Consider the following 17,442-nt stretch of genomic DNA (forward strand, 5'->3'; position numbering starts at 1 on the left):
GATACTCTTTATTCTACTTGGTTAACCGAAATGTTCTCATGATGAGTTTCTCTCTAAAATTGCAGAGAGGGGGGTGAATGCTGTACCTCCCTCCTTAACGTGCATGTCCCCAGCATCAGCATTTAGCAGCACAGTGAAGGGGGTAGGGAAATGTCACTTCCTACCAGCTGGGCAAATCCTGAAGATCCATTATAATCCATAATGCCACTTAAGAGAAGAGAGCAGCCTTCAGTCTCCACTTCTTAGTCTGACCATTTCCCTTCTGAGCTCAGTAAATGCACATTTCTAACAGTATCCAGACATATTCAACAAAATAAAGCTTCTCTGAAGCTTGAGCTCTACTACAGTTCAAAACTTTGAGCGTGAGCCCTCATCCATTTTATTACGAATTTATTTATGGGAAGTAGCTGCTTACGATAAGGTGACCTACATCCTACTCTTGGGAGAACCTGGGTTATCAGTCTGTTGATCCCCCGAATCAAGTCGCATACTTACTCTCCTTTTTCATTCCATTCTAGACAGTTGACACACCCAGAATGACCCTGAGCAAAAAAAGGGGAAGAGAGTATTACACAAACTTCAGCCTTATCAAACAGAGCTGTTCTAAGGCAAGGACGCAGCGAGCTCCCCACACATAACAACTTGTTCTAAAACAAGCAGCTTTTTATTCTGCAAAAGAACACCCACATGGCAGATAAACACCTCCAGAAAAGACAGACATGCTATAAGCAGCTGGGGTAGAAAAGACAAAATGAAACAAATAAAAAGAAAACAACGTAGTGTTGAATAAAATGGCAGTTCAGCCTCAGAGGCTACTGATGAAATCCTGCTGTACACACGGAAAGGTGACTTTGCTTCAAAAGCCCTTGGCTAGGCTGACAAATTACATGTACAGGTTCTCTGGGATTGCAGGGAAAATGCAGTTTTGATAACTCTTTTGGAAGCACCTTGCTGCTCGGTGACTGTATCATACATCTTCAACCACATCAGCTAACAACTGTAACAGGGAAGACTGGGAGAGCACTGAGCAGCAGTTGAGAGGTGGCTGAAAAGGGAGACAGAAGCATCCTTTCCTCCCCCAAATCAAGACAATCTTAAGGTTGTTTTTTTTTTAAGTTGTGTCAGACTGCAATCCAACAGCTCACACTTCAGACAACACATTACGCTTCGGCTTTACAGCTGAATATCTGGAAGAATTGACAGTTGCCTTCTTCAGACACCACTGTTAGGGTCAGTTGACGCACACCCGTCAAAGGCTCTCCAGCAGACAGTTTAGGGGACTTAATAACCAGTATCTCTCTCCCATACAAGAGAGAATTCCATACGCTCCAGCCTGCTGTATGTTCTGTCCCAAGCTGTACAACCAGCGGTTGTGTTTGCTCTTTGAGCACTGCCCACTTACCTGCAATTCTGCTTCCAGGCCCAGGCGCCGAATGAATGGGTCGGTGACATGATAGTGTCGCTCAAAGCCCAGTGCGCCCCTCTCCTGCACGAAGCAAACAAATGCCACACTGACTACAGCAAACAAAACTCTCCTTGTTCCCTTTAAGAGAAGATTCATGAGCCATAAAAATCAAGGAGGGACCTTGCCAGATATTGGGGTGTCCATAGCATCAGGGACAAGTCCTGCAGAAGGAGGACATCATTCACATCATCTCCAGCTGCTTACACACTTTGCAATCCTTGCCCTGGACTGGTTTGAAACGATTTCTACCTAATTGATGGGCTCCAGCTGGGCAGCTAAGGCAAACTCTGAGGAGGCCCACACCGAGACCAAGTTGACTCCTTTGTGCCAGAAATGGAAGATACGAAAGAGCTCAAGACTGCCTGTCTCAAACCCCTGCAAGGATTTCACAAACTGACTCCTGAGAACTGCAGTACTGGACTAGAGCAGCTGAGAAGCCTGTCCTTACACAGAATCTCTCCTGAAGCACCAAAGATAACTTTGAAACTTGAGTCAAGCACTTGTAATCTCAGCATTCCCAGGTCATCCTCACCGTTCCCTGCGTCTACCATCACCGTCGGGAAATGTAATGGGGAACACAACTGGACAGCATCCTCTAGAGATGGCTTATTTCATCAGAAACGGAGCAGGAGCGTGTGGCTGCAGCACCACAGCACAGCCTGTTCTACAGGGGAGGGAACAGCTGCCACAGAACTGCGTCAGTACAAATGAAGGTGAAGAAAAGCAGGACAGTTGTTTCCCCTGTGATCTCACAGAGTTCACAGATGCATTAGCAGATGGCTTCGATGAAAGAAGGCCAACTGCAGAGGCAGCCATGAAGGAAAGGGAACACAAGTCATATTTTGAATGGAACATCAAATGTCCGAGGAGATCCCTTCCCAGCACCTGACCCAGCCCCAGTCCTGTCCCGTGACATACCACGGTCAGGTGAAGACAACCTCAGCCTCAGTTATCACCATTTACAGAGGAGAACACTGATGTCAAAACCTGTCCTTACGGTGCTAGGAACGCGTCAGTAGTCACAGAACAGCCACAAAGAACAAACACAGCGTGTGGCCAACGCAGACCAACAGTGAACTATGAACTCCATGTGCTAGAAGATATTTGAGAACAAAATGGAGACAGGTAAAAGGAGATTGGAGGGGGAAAAGAAAAACAAAACAAAAAACAAAAAACCCCACAGGCTATCGGAGAAACTTCCATTACAAACTTCAAACCTCTTGACATATTTTCATGGATAGCGTTCCCAAAACACTCCCAGGTCCATTGCAAGGTGCTGCAGTTATAATTTCTTGCTGTTGCAGCCTCAGTAGCTTTGTGAGGTCTGTGCAGCAGGATATTGCTTCTCCTGCAAGGAACTGTCAGACTTAGCAACCTTCCCAAGGTCACGGATGAAAGCCTAACAGAACAAACAGTGTGAAAAAGTCCCAGGCTAGCGCTCCAACCACAGAACCATCCCTTCCTTGTTAGGGCAGCAAAATAAATCTTTGCACATGGATTAAATTACAAGCTTATCATGCACGGTTCGGTACCAAACTGCATGTTGAACTGTGGCATCCCAGCCCCTAGTTCCTTGTTCTGGCCACTAACAGGCCACTTGTGTGAATTCCGGCTACCAACAAAGCTGCAAATGATTTAAGGCCTCCCAGTCCAAGCAATAATTGTCTATTGTGTCTGCTGTAGCTAGTCCTTTCACGTTAAGAGATATTTCACTAATGCAGCCATCAGATGACTGATCTGACCACAGAAGTTTCTCCCTACACAAAGGAAGCAAACACATCACTCTTTAAAGAAAAAAAAAGAGACGGCAAAAAAAGACAGACACAGAGAGAGATCATTAGCCTTACTACAGTCAGAAAATACCTTTGATGGCAACATCACACAAAAAGAACACAAAGAAGTCGGCAAAAAACTCGTGGGGGAAGCCAGCTAAGGGTCCTTTATGTTGCCCAAACACAAGCAGAGAGATTTCTCTCTTCAGCGGTGTACTGTAAAGGAACAGACCTGCCAACGTGGAACCAGTTCGGTGTGCTCCTGCTAGGGAGAAGAATTGTATTCTTGTTATGCCCCACTTTGCCCCAACTCCTCATTAAGAACAATGATAGGTCCTGTGCGTTTGTTCTCTTAAGCTCCTTATGCAGCTGATCAATATGCGGGTGGCAGAGATCTCTTCAGAAGCACAGGCAACACCACGAGCATTTCCCGACCCGGCGTGAACGCTGCTTCTCCACCAGCTCCCCGCTCAACGCAAGCGGACGTTTGGCTAACACGTACCTTGATCTGCCTGTGGATGATGTCTCTGGTAATGTTTGCTTTTGCCATCTTCTTGCAAGAAGCTATCGGAAGAGCCGCTGTGCATCCAAGCATGCCAACGGAGCCAAGATCCACACCAAGGGCATTTAATTACCTGGGGAACACGACAGGGAGCAAACAAAGACAGGCAGACAAACAGGTTAGGACGTTCATACAAACTGTGAAGGACGACCCACCCCCAACCTGCAGTGGCCAGGAACTGAAGAATTCTCTATAAAGGCTCCTTGCAGAAACTCCTGGATGGGCAGGAGCAACCCAGGGCTGAAGGACACCCAACCGAGGAGGGCACCCCCAGTTTGCAGACAAGTTCAAAATGAGCAGGACGCCAGGACAACAATGGCCTAGAAAAGCCATGCAAAGAGACCCTGCAAGTCCAGGGGCAGGACGCACCGTTTCACGGTTTCCACTTTTGTATGTGCAGCCCACTTACATCCAATTTTGCTTTTCCCATTTCCCAAAACCAACAAGACTTACTACACCGTGGACCTACAAGGCAGTGATATTTTTGGCCACCTCTCCTCTCTTATTTACTATATTTGATTGCAGTACATTTTTAAAAAGATTTTAAAAGTAAATTTACTGTATTTGGTCACAGTAACTATGTTATAGTACATAATCAAACACGTTTTCCTTAGAAACCACAACAGCCAACCATCAGGTGACGCTATCATCAGAACACCCCCTTAAATTAGCAATAGAAAGGGGTGCCCTTTGCAAGTGGTATTTCCAGGAGGAATTAGAGATTTCCGCACGCTTACAGAGCTCCAGACTTAATTCACTACCCTAAATAACTGAAACCCCGTAAGATCAGCTATACCTGCTAGAAAATATTCCAGCTGCAGAGTAATTGTCACAACCCTGCTCCAGACAGGCTACCTAGCAAAACACCAGCTAGTCTCTGCGAAATGATGTCATTCACCTCATTTCCATACCACAAGCCCTGCACTGTCCCATTTTGGTATTTCTATAGTTCTCTTAAAAAAAAAAAAACAACACGTATTTTAAACACCATTTTGTCCTACATAAGCCGAGAGTTTTAAATTCCCTTTAACGAGCATTCGCGAGCAGAGCAAGCCGAAATATCCAAACGAGTCCTCTTGAACGAGGAAATGCTGATTCACCGAAACAAGACTGTTTCACAGAAACGCAGCACCCAACTGCTCCGCTGAGTTCAGCCTGACAAACACTGCCCTGTTCCCCGCCGGTCCAGCCACCAGTTTGGGTCAAACGAGGGCTTTTTGGTCAACGCCGTAGCTGACCCTACATGTCTTGAGGCTCCTGCACCCCGGCGTGCCCGGAGCCCCCAGCTCCAGCTCCACCTGGCTTTGGGAAAAGCGTCAGCGTGCGGGCACTTCCCCGTGGTGCCGGTACCAGGAGCCCACCTCTCCTCCCTGCAAGCGGTTTGCAGACTTCCCTCCAGGCGGAGGCTCCAAGCGCCTCCCCAGCTCAGCTGGCTCCTCCATGCGACCCTGCAGCGAACCCAGAAATTACATTAAACCTACAGGTGGCAAGGAATGCCATCCAAACTGAAGATCAGTCGTGTAGCGGGCTCCTAGGCAGGATTTCGGGCAGCCACAGGAGCTCTCAAATACAACACAGAAAGGCAGAGCTGCTTGAGGATCTCTGAAGATCTCCCTCCTGCAGAGAGCAGCCCTTATGGTTGTGCTCAAGCCCTGCTTTGTCCGTGCTGAGGCCGAAATGGACGAAATTCCAGCAGCCCTGGGTGCAAGGCGAGGCAGCAGGAGGGGAGAACCCAGCGGTGCAGGGCCACCTGCAGCCCGCACGTGGGACCAACTCCTCCCTGGTGTGAGCACTGCCAGCCATCTCACCCCGGACCACGTCCAGTTTCCACAGCAGACACCTCCAGTAAGACCACAGCTGCCACACGCCTCCAGCTCACCGCGGAGGAAGAAGCTCGACCCGTTCCCCGTCCGCTGGGGCGGTTAGCTGAGCTTGTGCTGCACCCCATCGCCTGTTCAGCTGAAGGACACTCGGTCAGGGCTCCTCGAGAATCCACTGGCCTGAAACTGTCCTCGATCACCAGACCCAGCGCGTGTGTACTTGTCCAGCGTGCCATCACGTCGGTACTTCAACCAAGTTCCTTCTCCTGCAGAAGTAGCACCGGGAAAGCTAGCACGCCCGCCCAGGAAGGGACTTCATGTTTTAAGCTTCCCAAACTTTCTTACCCTCACGTTAAGTAAGAGTCGCCTCACTCCCAGGCTTAATAGCAAGAGGCACCACTGCGAACGCATTTCCTCATCAATATTTCACGCCAATTCCTGTCGTAGGATGATTAAGCTATCACATTTTGATACCTATCCTCTGTCTTTCCACGCGAGCTTAGAACTGGCGTTGTTCTCCCTGTTTACGGAGACCAAGTCTGGAAGGGGACAGCAACAGCAGCAAAGGGCTCCTCCTCCTTCCTTCCCTCCCTCCTGCAGCCGAAAACGAAGCCAGACCTGAGCGCAGCGCCTCGGTGCCCACCTCGTGCAGGGATCACACCGACCGTGGTGCGGAGGCGAACATGGGGAGCCCGGACAGCCCAGCAGCTCTTCGTGTCCCGGGCCAGCTCTACAGACCCGTGGCAGCTGTGCTAAATACGCTCCGTTGCTGGAGACATCCGCGGGGATGTGGTTTCTAGACACCTTCCTACTAAGCTCTGCAAGCAGCCAAGGAGCGCTGGCTGAAAAAGCAGCTCCAAGTTTCTCCGAGGACCTGCGATCTCTCACCTCGTCTCTCCAGGCACCCTTTTCAGCTCACCAGCCTCTTCCTGCCCTTCTCCTAGGCCAGATCCCCACCTCCTTAAACAAACCCTCCGGGATGCACAAGTGCTTCCTCCACCCACAGCTACAGCAGGGCAGAGACCTTCATCCCCCCGCAGCGCCCCAGCAGCTCAGCCCTCTGGCGAGGGATCCCCAGGCAGGGTCCAAATCTCTCATCTTCCTGCTCCGGAACAGCTTGGTTTTCTCTGGATCTCAGGAGGTCTACCAGGGCTAAAACCATGCCGGAGCAGAGCAGCCTGCCGCCTCCCAGCTGACAAACACCCAATGCTCTTCTCAAGACCCCTAGAAGCGTTTCTGTCCCATCTCTTACCTCTAGTGGTGGCTAATTTCTAGACAACTCCTTTTTATTTGACACCGGCCTGCCACGCCAGTTCACCCAATGACCTGAAGCATACACCTGGGGAAACGCGTGGTCTTGGAAAGGCACAGACCTCCCACTCTGCACACAGCACAGATAAAGTACCCACACCAAGAAGCCCATTTACTTCTCAATAAGTTACTGCAAAACCACTAATAATACCATAAATTTACTCTCTGACCGTACGAACGGGACGTTCAGAAGAAAATATGAGCATCGGAATCCCCCTGCTCCTTAAGACAAACTCAAATTCCCTTCCCCTCCAACAAAGTCTCTTCTGCCACGAAGCTGTACGCGTTCTGGAGTTCATTTCACGCGCATTTTCTGAAGGAGCACAGGAACACACCGCAGGTTGGTGTCTCTGCGAGTGATACCAAGGATTTGTAGGGTTGCAGCTGTGCTGTGGAGCTTCCCAGCAGTAACTTGGAGGTGTCCACAGCAGATCTCAAGAGATCAACGTCTTCACTTTAGCTCTTAACAGTTAAAGGTCAACAAAATCACCCATGAAATCAGTCCTTTGGTTGGCAAAGCTGGGTGAATAAGGGTCTAAAACAAAACATTTGATGCAAAACTGACCTTAAACGTACTAACACCGGCATCCAAGGCTATACACCAGCAAATTGTTGAGTGGCTGGCATACCTGAGATGCCAATGCAAACTTCGTAGTGTTTGACTATTAAAAAAAAAAGGACAGGCTTGGAAAAAAACAGTCAAATGGGAAAACATGAGTCTAAGGTGTCTCTCTGGCTTACACAGAGGTTTGACTGAACGCTGTTAAACGCTTAAAGGCCTCCCAGAACACACGCGTGCTTGGCCAAGGAGACTCGAGGAGCTTTTCTTGTTGTACTTTGCTGCTCGAGAGGTATTCAGTAGTAAGAAACTACAGCTGCAAAGTCCTTGGCAAGCTTAAATTATTGTGGAATCACAGGCTAGGAATTAGGGAGTCCCAAACTCCCATTCCAGGTCAGACTTTTTCCATCAGGCACAGCCGGTCACAGCCCCAGACCCACACTCACCACAAATACCTAATTCTGCACCACACCGTTGCACACGGGGATCATCTGCCTCCAATTTAGCTAAAAACTGACCCCAGTAGAAAGCGTGAAAACCCCTAAGCCTTGTAAGTCTCCTGGAAAGTAACCACAAATAACTGGAGAAGAATAACCAGCGCCTCCGACCCCTTAGGCTCGTATAGGCTTCCAGTCACCGAGTCCCTTCGGAGAGCCCGTCCAAACGCCACCCCCAAAGGCACGTCGCTCTCTGTAGGACATCTCTCGGCAAAACCTCACTGCCGTACAAGTTCTGTTCGCTTTCAGAAATACCATTTCCTAACCACTCGTGCAGTTCCCTGGCTGTTCCCTAAATCAGCGCAACCAACTCATGAAACGAGAGGATTAAGTCCCACTTAAGGACAATTTGGGATAAATCCACGCTGTTGGTACCAGCGATGATCACACAAGCAGCGCCACTGTGCCTACACCTAAGAGATCACCGAGACCTTTTCTGGTCCTTTTTTAGAGGACCACTGAAGCACGTTTCACGATCACCCTTCAGGAGCATCGCCACCACCCCATCCCCAGTACCAGCCTCTCCTCAAACCGCACCCTGAAGCGCAGACCCCGTCCCACCTGCGGTTAGCGGTGCTTCACTTCTCTGACTCTCCTGCTCCTGCAGTGCAAAGCTCCAGAGACAAAAAAAAAAAAAAACAAACAAACTTTCGCAACACTTGGCCTTTAAATCTGCAGTCAAAAATTAACAAGCCACAGATTTGTGCAGGCTGTGGTCTCAAGACCTGCTAGGGTGTATTTACAGTGACAGAAACTTCAGAGTTTCCAGGAGGAGAACTCTTTCAAAGAGTGCTTCGGGGAGGGGGCGCTTACAAGATTCACTGGCTTGCCGCAGCTGGCTCTTCTAATTTTCCTGAAACACTTGCTCGAAGTCTAGGAGCAGAGCGCTGACACCCGTAACGCAAACAACCCCATCGTTTTACCATCGAATGGTCCCAAAGCAGCTGGTGTTGGAGGGGTGTTCTTGCGGCTGAACGTTTCCCCTCGCAGAGCCACCCACACGCCCCCGCCCCACTTACACACGCGCTAAGGCAGCGACACGGCCGAGCACCCTGCAGAGCCGAGCTCCAAAGTCCAAGCCTCTGGCCTGCTGCCCTTCCAAAAAGCTCCAGCAAGGCGGAGAGCGTCCCCAAAGCAGCCGGGCCCGTTCTCAGCTGAGCGATGCGATTCCTAACTGTTTGGATGTGCCCGCGTTTCTCAGCCTCTGAACTCAAGGTCATTGAAAAACAAAAAGCACCATTTCACACCCTGCAAGTCTTTGCGGATACATGGTTCACCCCGAAGGAAGATCCCTCTTACCCTCCCCTTTAGCATCTATAAATGCCTTCAGCTGTCCGTGCACCACCGGGACCCAACTCAATCACTCGGCGGGCTTCTTGAGACTCACAACTTACTTTCCCTGTCCCCTTTACCTTGACTTTCCAAGAGGTTGCGGGTCAAATTAAAACATACACAGACGGATTTATAACAAACCCACGGAAACAGGAGGAAGCGACCTGGTTAGCAGGAGACACCCAGCAAAAAGGCGGCTCAGCTACAGCTGAAGGAGTTGCCAGGAGCAGCAGCAGCCGCTCCCCAGGACAGATGGCTCCGCACGCAGAGCCAGCCAACACCAGAGGAAGGAGCTGCTTGCACCAGGACGGGCAGGACCTGAGACCCAGCACAAGCGGGCAGCAGCAGCAGGGGAACTTTGAGGAGCCCACCCCGCAGCGCTCCGGGCTTCGTCCTCCAGCTGACGCGGCGGGGAGAAGGGGAAGATGCGAGACCAGCACCAGACCTGCCCAGTGCCAGAGCCACTCGGCCCCAGGAAGGAGTTTAATGGGGGCAGAGGAGCCAAGGCCGGTCTCCCGCCCAGGTAAGGGGCCGCAGGACGCCCAGAAGGGCAGGGGAAAAAGTCCCACGGGAAGGGCTGGGTGGGGGAGAGGGGAGCGGGCAGAGCCCAGAAGGGGGAGAGGGGCTGGGGGAGGCACAAGACAGGGGGTGTGAGGGGGGGGTCCCAGCAGGGCCGGGGGTGCTGGCAAATAGGGGGGGGCAGCTGGGAGGGGTGAGGGGCACCTGATGGGGACAGGGGTGATGGTCGGGGTGCGGTAAGTGACAGGGAAGGAGGGCGTGGGGGGGCACTGAGAGGGGAGGGGGCATGGGGGGGTCACTGAGAGGGGAGGGGGGCACGGGGGGGGAAAAACTGACAGGGAAATGGGTGCGGGGCAGTCACTGAGAGGGGAAGGAGGTATGGGGGGGTTAGCAAACAGGGAAGGAGATACAAGGGGGGGTCACTGAGAGGGGAGGGGTATAGGGGGGTCACTGACAGGGAAGTGGGTACAAGGGGCGGGGGGGGGGCACTGACAGGGAAGGGGGTATGGGGGAGGATACCTGACAGGAAAGAGGGTACAAGGGGGGGTCACTGGGAGGGGAGGGAGTATGGGGGGGTCACTGACAAGGAAGGAGGTACAAGGGGGGGTCACTGGGAGGGAAGGGGGTACAAGGGGAGGGGCACTGATAAGGGAGGGAGTATGGGGGGGGCGGGATACCTGACAGGAAAGTGGGTACAAGGGGGGGTCACTGAGAGGGGATGGGGTACGGGGGGGATAACCGACAGGAAATGGGGTACGGGAGGGTCACTGACAGGGAAAGGGTTATGGGGGGGAATGAAAAGGGAAGGGTTAAGGGGGGGGGTAACTGACAGGGAAAGGGACACGGGGGGGGGCGTGTCACTGGGGGGGGGATGAGAGGGGAGGGGCCGGGCCGGGGGGGGGGTCCCGTTGTCCCGTTACCTGTCAGGCCTCCCGGCGGCGGGCGCAGCGGGCACCGGGAGTTGCGCGGCTCCATCCATGCGGGGGGGGCGACACCGGGGGGGGGACACACGGAAACGTGGCCGAGCGCGGGGGGGGGTTGGGGGGGAAGCCAAAAGGGCCCCCGTAAAGCGTCGGGGGCCGCGGCCCGGCTACGGGGAGGTCCCTTGGGAGCGGGGAGGGCCCCTCAGGAGCGGCCCCGGCCGTGCCCCCCCGCCCCGTGCCCCGGTGCCCCCCCTCCGCCTGTCCGGGGCTCAGCAGCACCCCCCCGCCACCACCGCCGCCGCCGCCCGCCCTACGCATGCGCTACGCCAACTGCGCCACCACCCCCCGGGCACCCGCCACGGCCTCAGCCCCGCGCAAACGACGCAAGTCGCTTTCGAGAATACCTTCCCCGGCCCGTCCTGCCGAGGGACGCCGCCCCGTGATTGACAGCTCGCCCCCGAGCCAACGGGAAAAAGGGGAGAGGGCGCTTCGGGAGGGCTCGGCCAATCGGCGAGGCGGGGGGGCGGGAGGTGTGCCGCGCGAGGGCTGCTGGGAGTTGTAGTCCGCGGAGGGGTTAGGCCCGGGCCTCCCTTCACGCAGTCCCCTCAGGGGGCTCCGGGGGCCCGCGACGTTCCCCGTGGGGTGCCCCGGCCTCCCCCTGCCGCCGCCCGTCTGCGGGCCGGGAGCCTCTGGGCTGGGCCTCGGCGGGCACGGCGACAGCAAGGCCAAGGCCTGGGCTCCCCGTCAGCCTGAGAGCGTGTCCCCGTGGAAATCCTAACCCCCAGCCCTACACGAGTGCCCCTTCCACAAGCAATTCCCTCACGTTAAGCTTCAGGCTCCCCCCAGGCAGCACAAAGTTAATTTTCTTATGGGGAGAAATAACTCTGTGGAAAGAGCCAGGGGGTGGCAGTGTTTGCAAAAAACCTTCCCCGCGCCTTGGCCTTCCAGCTGCTGTGGGGCGCCCAGAGGTGCAATGCTGCTGGACACGGGGGAAGCAGCCCTCCTGTTCTCAGGAGGCTGCGAAATAAATATTTCAGGAGTTAAACATTCATCCCTCTGTGATTCACATCCCCAACTAAACGTTCTGAAGTCTATTAATAAACTTTAATAATTAAATTCTCGTTTAGAACATCGTTTTACAGCTCCTAGATAACTCCAGCTGCACAACAGAAGGAAATTGCTACTCCCCTATTCTGTGTTAACAGAGCAAAAAGCCTCTTAGATCAGACGTTATGTGCGAGCTTGAGGAATTTCCCATATACCTCTCGATTTATAAAGGACAGACCAACTATTAGCTTTAATGATTTGTCTTCATCTCATAACCCATTAATTTATTTAGCTGTGGTCAAAGTTTTTACCGGAGATAATTAATTGTTGCCTCTGCGTCTGTCCAGGCTCTTTTAATTAAACAAATAATAATCGGTATCCATCACTACCACCCTTACAACAAGGTTTTATCTTCTTTTCTCAGCTGCCGTCCTCATGGGGATCTGAAGCTCCACGCAAAAATCCGTCAGGCTTCAGATGCCCTTGACATGTAAGTTTTGCTTGCTGACAGAGAGGAAATTGGGGCATAGAAGGCTTGATTTTTTTCAGAGCTGGTGATAGACATAACAGTGGCTGAAGTCAAGGAGAGCTGTGGGTACTTACTCATTCTGGATTGCAGATCTGCAGAGTTTAAGGAACTCGCTGTGGTCACAAAGGGAACTGGAGGCACGTTGGGGAATGTAAACAAGGCATTCTCTTCCCAGCGCCCAATGTCGTGCCATATAACCACCTCGGAGAGTATCCTCATGAAATAGGGTGGCTGGATTTTCAGTCTCAAGAAACAGACAGGGAGCAAGGAATAAAACTGCCTGAGAGTTGGACTTGGCCTGTTTATAACACGAGGGAAAATAATTTAAGTCAGACAGAAGGCATTACTTAATGCTGTCAGTAAATACACGTCTCCGGTCATCAATGTATGCTACACATATGCATGCAAACACACACAAAAAAATAGTGTAAAAAATGTAGAAAATTCATGAGAAAGTTAAGTTTTCCACACCGTGACATAGTGAGGAAGTCACAGCACACATGTACACAGGTTTGTAGGTGTAGACCTTGCTCCGTGAGAGAGAAGCAACACGGTTTGTCTTGCAGACATCAGACAGTGAGTGCTGGAGCTGGACCAGATTTTTTTTGCAGGCAGAAATGGTTCAACTAGAGCAGCTGAAATAAAATTTAGTGGCATGCATCCTTTACTTTCCACTTAACTGTGTTGTTTATTGGAGCAGACCAGAGAAAAAGAAAACCATTTGACAGAAAGCCTGACTTGCATCCACTTTGCCCAGCCAATTGAGTTGGAAGCAGGGATGGGGGAACAGCATCAAAGTATAAACCGAGAGGTAGTTGTGCCGAGTTCATCTTTTTCAAATAAATACACAGAGGATGAGAAAGCAACAGCTGTGTCTAATATAGAGATAGACTATACATGTATAAAAATATTCGCGTAGCCAGCGTGGACTGCAGCCAGTATGTACAGCAAGGTTTGCATTCCCGGTTTCTTTGAGCAAATCTACAGAAAACAGTTCCCTTCTCTTGTGTGTCTGGCTGGGTTTGCCTCCCTGAGCAATGTAAAAGATGTTTACCTTTTGATGATTAATGTCTACTGGAAAATATTCAGATGCTCTGGTCAAAGCTACTATGGAAGAGCAAAGCCTTGCTGCAGATTTTCCTCAACATGAGGACTGAATCCTGCACGACTTAGATGTAAACACAGCTCTGGGCATTTGCTGGGTACTGTATTAGTGGGTGCTGGTTGTGAAATTGTGTGCTTCCGTGGCCTGGAGGAACTTGGGTCAGTGCAGGTGCCCAGCTGCATGGCTGCTTGAAGGAAAGAGGTGCAAAGTATTTCCAGGGACACCCTTATCTTTCCAAGGAAGACAATTATGAAGTTAAATGCGGAGGAGCTGTATCCACAGTGCGTGATTTTGCTCTCCAGGATACAATAGGATAAGCTCTGGTGTATTATAACTTACGCAATTTGCTTGATTGGACATTTTTAAAGCTCCAGGTGCCCATTCATGCAGTAGTTTTGCTCTCCCTTTGCAGGCCAAGCAGCTCAAGCCTCGTTACGCTCCCTCCCAGTGCGAGGGTGGTGCAAGTTCCAAGACTCTCAAGCGGGCGTCTCGGCTGGGCCGTAAAAAGCTGCAGGTAACTGGACTCCTCTCATGGCACACGAGCAAGGAACAGCTGAAAAAAGTACCAAGGCAGCTCAGCCCCCAGGCCCCGATGGGGATATTTGCCACTATCAGAGCACTGCAGAGACGATTCATTAACTCCGGTACGCAGATTTAATTGAATGTCTCCAAGTCTTTGTGTCCCGATCAGGAGGAAGCGGGAATATCTCTCCCCTTTGGCAAGAATTTGCACCAACTTAAGTCATTTCCAGAGCACCAGCCTGTTCAATAGGTTGAAAGGCCTCTGTCCAGCCAGCGTTATTCAGCCAGGCAAGTGCAAGAAAAGTAGCAAAGTAGCAAAGTTGCAAAGTAGCAAGAAGTTAATTTGATGCTGCATCCCCCACTGGCAAAGGTACAATAGTGAGATACTAGACGGTTCGTGCCAGCCCACCACGACTGTTGATTGATCTAGGCGTGAGGAGGTGGACGAATCTGACCCAGTTATTTCAAGGGAACATTGTACCAGTTTTAGCTTCTCGGAACTGTTTCTGAAAGAAAACCAGAGCCAGTGTTTGCTCCTGAACCAGCGTCTAGTTGCCCGCATGCTCCCAGCACCAATCCTGCTTCAGCTGAAACACAAATTAGCTGCCATAGTCTAGGATCAGGCTTCTCACCCAGTTATGACTAAGCTCTTTCAAAAGGAGAAACGTTCAGGATTTCTTGCTTAATTGGTAAAACAGATTAATTTGACTATTGAGGACATAACCAAGCGGAAGAGAGGAATTGACACACCTAGCTGGTTCCTGCTCAGACTCGTGATCCACGTTAATTGATGGGTCACGTTTGTCGTTGATCATTTCCACCAGCAACACGGCGTGCTCCCTCTTCCCGCCCAGGTCTGCCAGAGGACGAACGTCGGCGTTTCCTGCAGCTTTCCCCAAGCACCATCACGCTGGAAGCTGATGCCATTTTAAAAGAGGAACGTCACTGATCTAAAGCAGCAAGCATAACCTTCAAAGCTCTTGGGTTTTACCTTCCATGCGCCTTGCCAAGAACCCACGTCTTTCCCACACCAAGTGCCCCCAAGGATCAGGGACTGTGTTTTTAACAAAAAGCTCACTTGCCCTTGACTTTCACTTGTTAAATCAGTTCAAAACTCGCGCCAGCTTTGATGGCTCCAGTGATGCTCAGGAACAGCGCAGCAGAGCCAAGAAATCAGGGTGGCGGAGCCCAGGCGCGTGGTGCTGAACAACAACCCCCCCCCCCGCTACGCCCAGGGTTTTATTAGATCCTTATCAGATTTCCTGGTGACTAGGACGAAGGGCACGGAGCTACCAACAGGCGCAGATGGGGTTACAGCAGCCCGCCGGCCTAGAATAACAGCCAATGCCCACCAGGCCCCTTCTAACCCCACTGGAAGCTTTGCAAATCCCACCGCCCCGTTCCCCTCTCCCAACAGCAAACACGGAGGAGGCAGGCGGCTGCTCCGCTCTCCCAGTGCTCTGCTGTCCCCAGCCCTGCAGTGTCACCCCACTGCACCCCTCCAGCAGCAGCACCCGCCCGGCCTGGGCCCAGATCCCCCTTCCCTCCCTTCCTTTCGCACCTTGCATTACGGCCCCTTTGACTCCTTGTGCCCACCTCGCCCCTGTGCACCCTTCCACGCATTTTCATCCCCCTCCACGTGCTCAGCCTGCCTCCACGCACCTCCCTTTGGCATTGCACCACCTTGCACCGCACCTACCTCTGAGGCTTGCACCCCTGCCCGCCGCACGCTTCTCCTCCGTGTACCCTTTTCAGCCGAACCCCGCCCTGCACTGCACTCCACCTTGCTCTAGCACCCCCTCGTTTCCCTGCCCCACCCTTTGCACTGCACCCCGCTTTGCACCGCACCCCTTGACCCATGCAACCCCCTTGCAGTCGCCCCCTGCCTTGCAGTAGTGCCCTCCTGCTCCTCTGCTCCCCCTGTTGGGTTCTAACCCTGCTTTGCAGCTGCACCCCGCCTTGCAGTGCACCCCTTGCCCCTGCGCACGCCCTTTGCAGTTCCACCCCACTTTGCAAAGCCCCCCTCACCCCCCTTCCAGTGCCCTCTTTCCAACTGCGCCCCACTTTGCAGCACGCCCCTCAGCCCTGCAACCCCCCTTTCCAATCGCACCCCACTTTGAAGTGCCCCCCTTTCCAGCTGCACCGTTTTACAACACACCCCACTTTGCAATGCCCCCTTTCCAGTTGCATCCCGCTTTCCAGTGCCCCTTTCAAGTTGCAGTTTCAAAACACCCCCCCCTTTCCAGTTGCACCCCGTTTCACAGCACACCCCACTTTGCAGTGCCCCCTTCCCAGTTGCGCCATTTCAACCCCCCCCCCTTTCCAGTTACACCCCATCTCGCAGCACCCCCCCTTCCCAGTTGCACCCCACTTTGCAGCTCCCCCTTCCCACTTGCACCGCGTCGCGGCACCCTCTGCTTTGCAGCCCCCCGTTCCCGGTTGCACCCCATTTCCCAGCTACCCCCCCCCTTTCCGCCCCCCTCCCCACTTCCCCCGTTTCCCAGCACCCCCTTACCACCTGCACCCCTCTTTTGCAGCTCCCCCTTTCCATCTGCACCCCCCTTTCCACCCCCCTCCCCATTCCCCCCTCCCCCTTTCCACCCACCCCCGCTTCCCCCTCGCGCCCCCCCACCCCCCTTCCCCACCCCCTCCGCCCCCCCACCCCCTTCCCCTTTTTTTTTCTTTTTTTCCCCTTTTTCCCCCCCTTTTTCCGCCCCTCCCCGCCCTGCCCCCGGCCCGGCCCCGCCGCCGTGCCCAGGGCGCTGCATTCCGCAGGCGCTGCGGGGCCGCCTCCGCCCCTGCCTCCTCCCCGCGGCCGCCCCGGCCGCTCCGGGGGATGTTCCGCCGTTCCTCCGCCGCCCAAGCCCCGGTGCCGGTCCCGGTTCCTCGCAGGCTACCGCCGGGGTTGCTCCGAGCCCGAACCTCCCGTGGGTCCCGGTCCCCGGCGAGCCCCCGCCGCGCCCAGCGCCCTGCGCCATGGCCCTGCGCCTCCTGCCATGGGTGCTGCTGGTGTTGTTGGGCTCGCTGCTCCCCGGGCAGGGCTTGCAGGCCAACCCCATGTTGGCTTCCGAGCCTTCCCGGAGACACCCGGCACCGGTACCGGGAGGGGAACCCGGGGGTATCACGGCCGCGCCGCCGCCGGCCACGGCGCAGGAGATGCACCCGCTGAACAAGCAGGCGGCCAACCACTCGGGCGAGGGGCACGCCAAGCCCCGCAAAGCCTTCCCCGTGCTGGACATCGACTACTCGCACGTCCGCATCCCCTTTGAGATCTCCCTCTGGATCCTGCTGGCCTGCCTGATGAAGCTGGGTAGGTCGGCGGTGCTGGCGGCAGTGGGTGCTGGGTGAGGGGAAGGGTCCCCATCGCGAGCGACCTCCCGGGTGGGCGCCCCACGGTATCCCCGGGAGGGACCCCCGGGCTTCACGGGGGAGGTGCTGTGAGCATCCCGGGTGCGACCCCCGGAGCATCCCGGGTGCGA

The 17,442-nt window shown here is 53.6% G+C and overlaps 2 protein-coding genes and 1 long non-coding RNA gene across 8 annotated transcripts in view; 2 read left to right on the top strand and 1 right to left on the bottom strand.

The window, feature by feature from the left end:
* The window catches only part of WDTC1 (WD and tetratricopeptide repeats 1), a 28,786-nt gene extending 16,140 nt beyond the window's left edge, over nucleotides 1-12,646 (bottom strand). Inside the window, exons 1-4 of one of the 4 annotated variants that reach the window (XM_083810230.1) lie at nucleotides 12,411-12,646; nucleotides 3,740-3,872; nucleotides 1,403-1,486; nucleotides 496-542 (exon numbers count right to left, since the gene is read on the bottom strand). In XM_083810230.1, coding sequence (XP_083666356.1) covers nucleotides 496-542; nucleotides 1,403-1,486; nucleotides 3,740-3,832 — 224 coding nt within the window. In that variant the 5' untranslated portion in view covers nucleotides 3,833-3,872; nucleotides 12,411-12,646. Of the gene's footprint in view, nucleotides 1-495; nucleotides 543-1,402; nucleotides 1,487-3,739; nucleotides 3,873-5,964; nucleotides 6,160-10,757; nucleotides 11,082-11,164; nucleotides 11,220-12,410 lie in introns of those variants that run through there. The other 3 variants (XM_083810229.1, XM_083810228.1, XM_083810231.1) reach the window with 3 other exon arrangements.
* On the top strand, nucleotides 9,484-15,051 carry LOC310886119. 2 transcript variants are annotated; one of them, XR_014575184.1, is made up of 4 exons: nucleotides 9,484-9,841; nucleotides 12,232-12,297; nucleotides 13,854-13,955; nucleotides 14,818-15,051. It is a non-coding gene; the product is annotated as an uncharacterized lncRNA (long non-coding RNA). The 2 variants fall into 2 exon arrangements; XR_014575183.1 differs by having other exon boundaries at nucleotides 13,854-15,051.
* Nucleotides 15,052-16,702: 1,651 nt separating this feature from the next.
* The window catches only part of SLC9A1 (solute carrier family 9 member A1), a 30,679-nt gene continuing 29,939 nt past the window's right edge, over nucleotides 16,703-17,442 (top strand). Inside the window, exon 1 of one of the 2 annotated variants that reach the window (XM_083810260.1) lies at nucleotides 16,703-17,273. In XM_083810260.1, coding sequence (XP_083666386.1) covers nucleotides 16,940-17,273 — 334 coding nt within the window. In that variant the 5' untranslated portion in view covers nucleotides 16,703-16,939. The remainder of the gene's footprint in view (nucleotides 17,274-17,442) is intronic. The other variant, XM_083810259.1, reaches the window with a different exon arrangement.

Source organism: Anser anser (assembly GCF_964211835.1).
Source record: "Anser anser genome assembly, chromosome: 24".
Lineage (NCBI taxonomy): Eukaryota > Metazoa > Chordata > Aves > Anseriformes > Anatidae > Anser > Anser anser.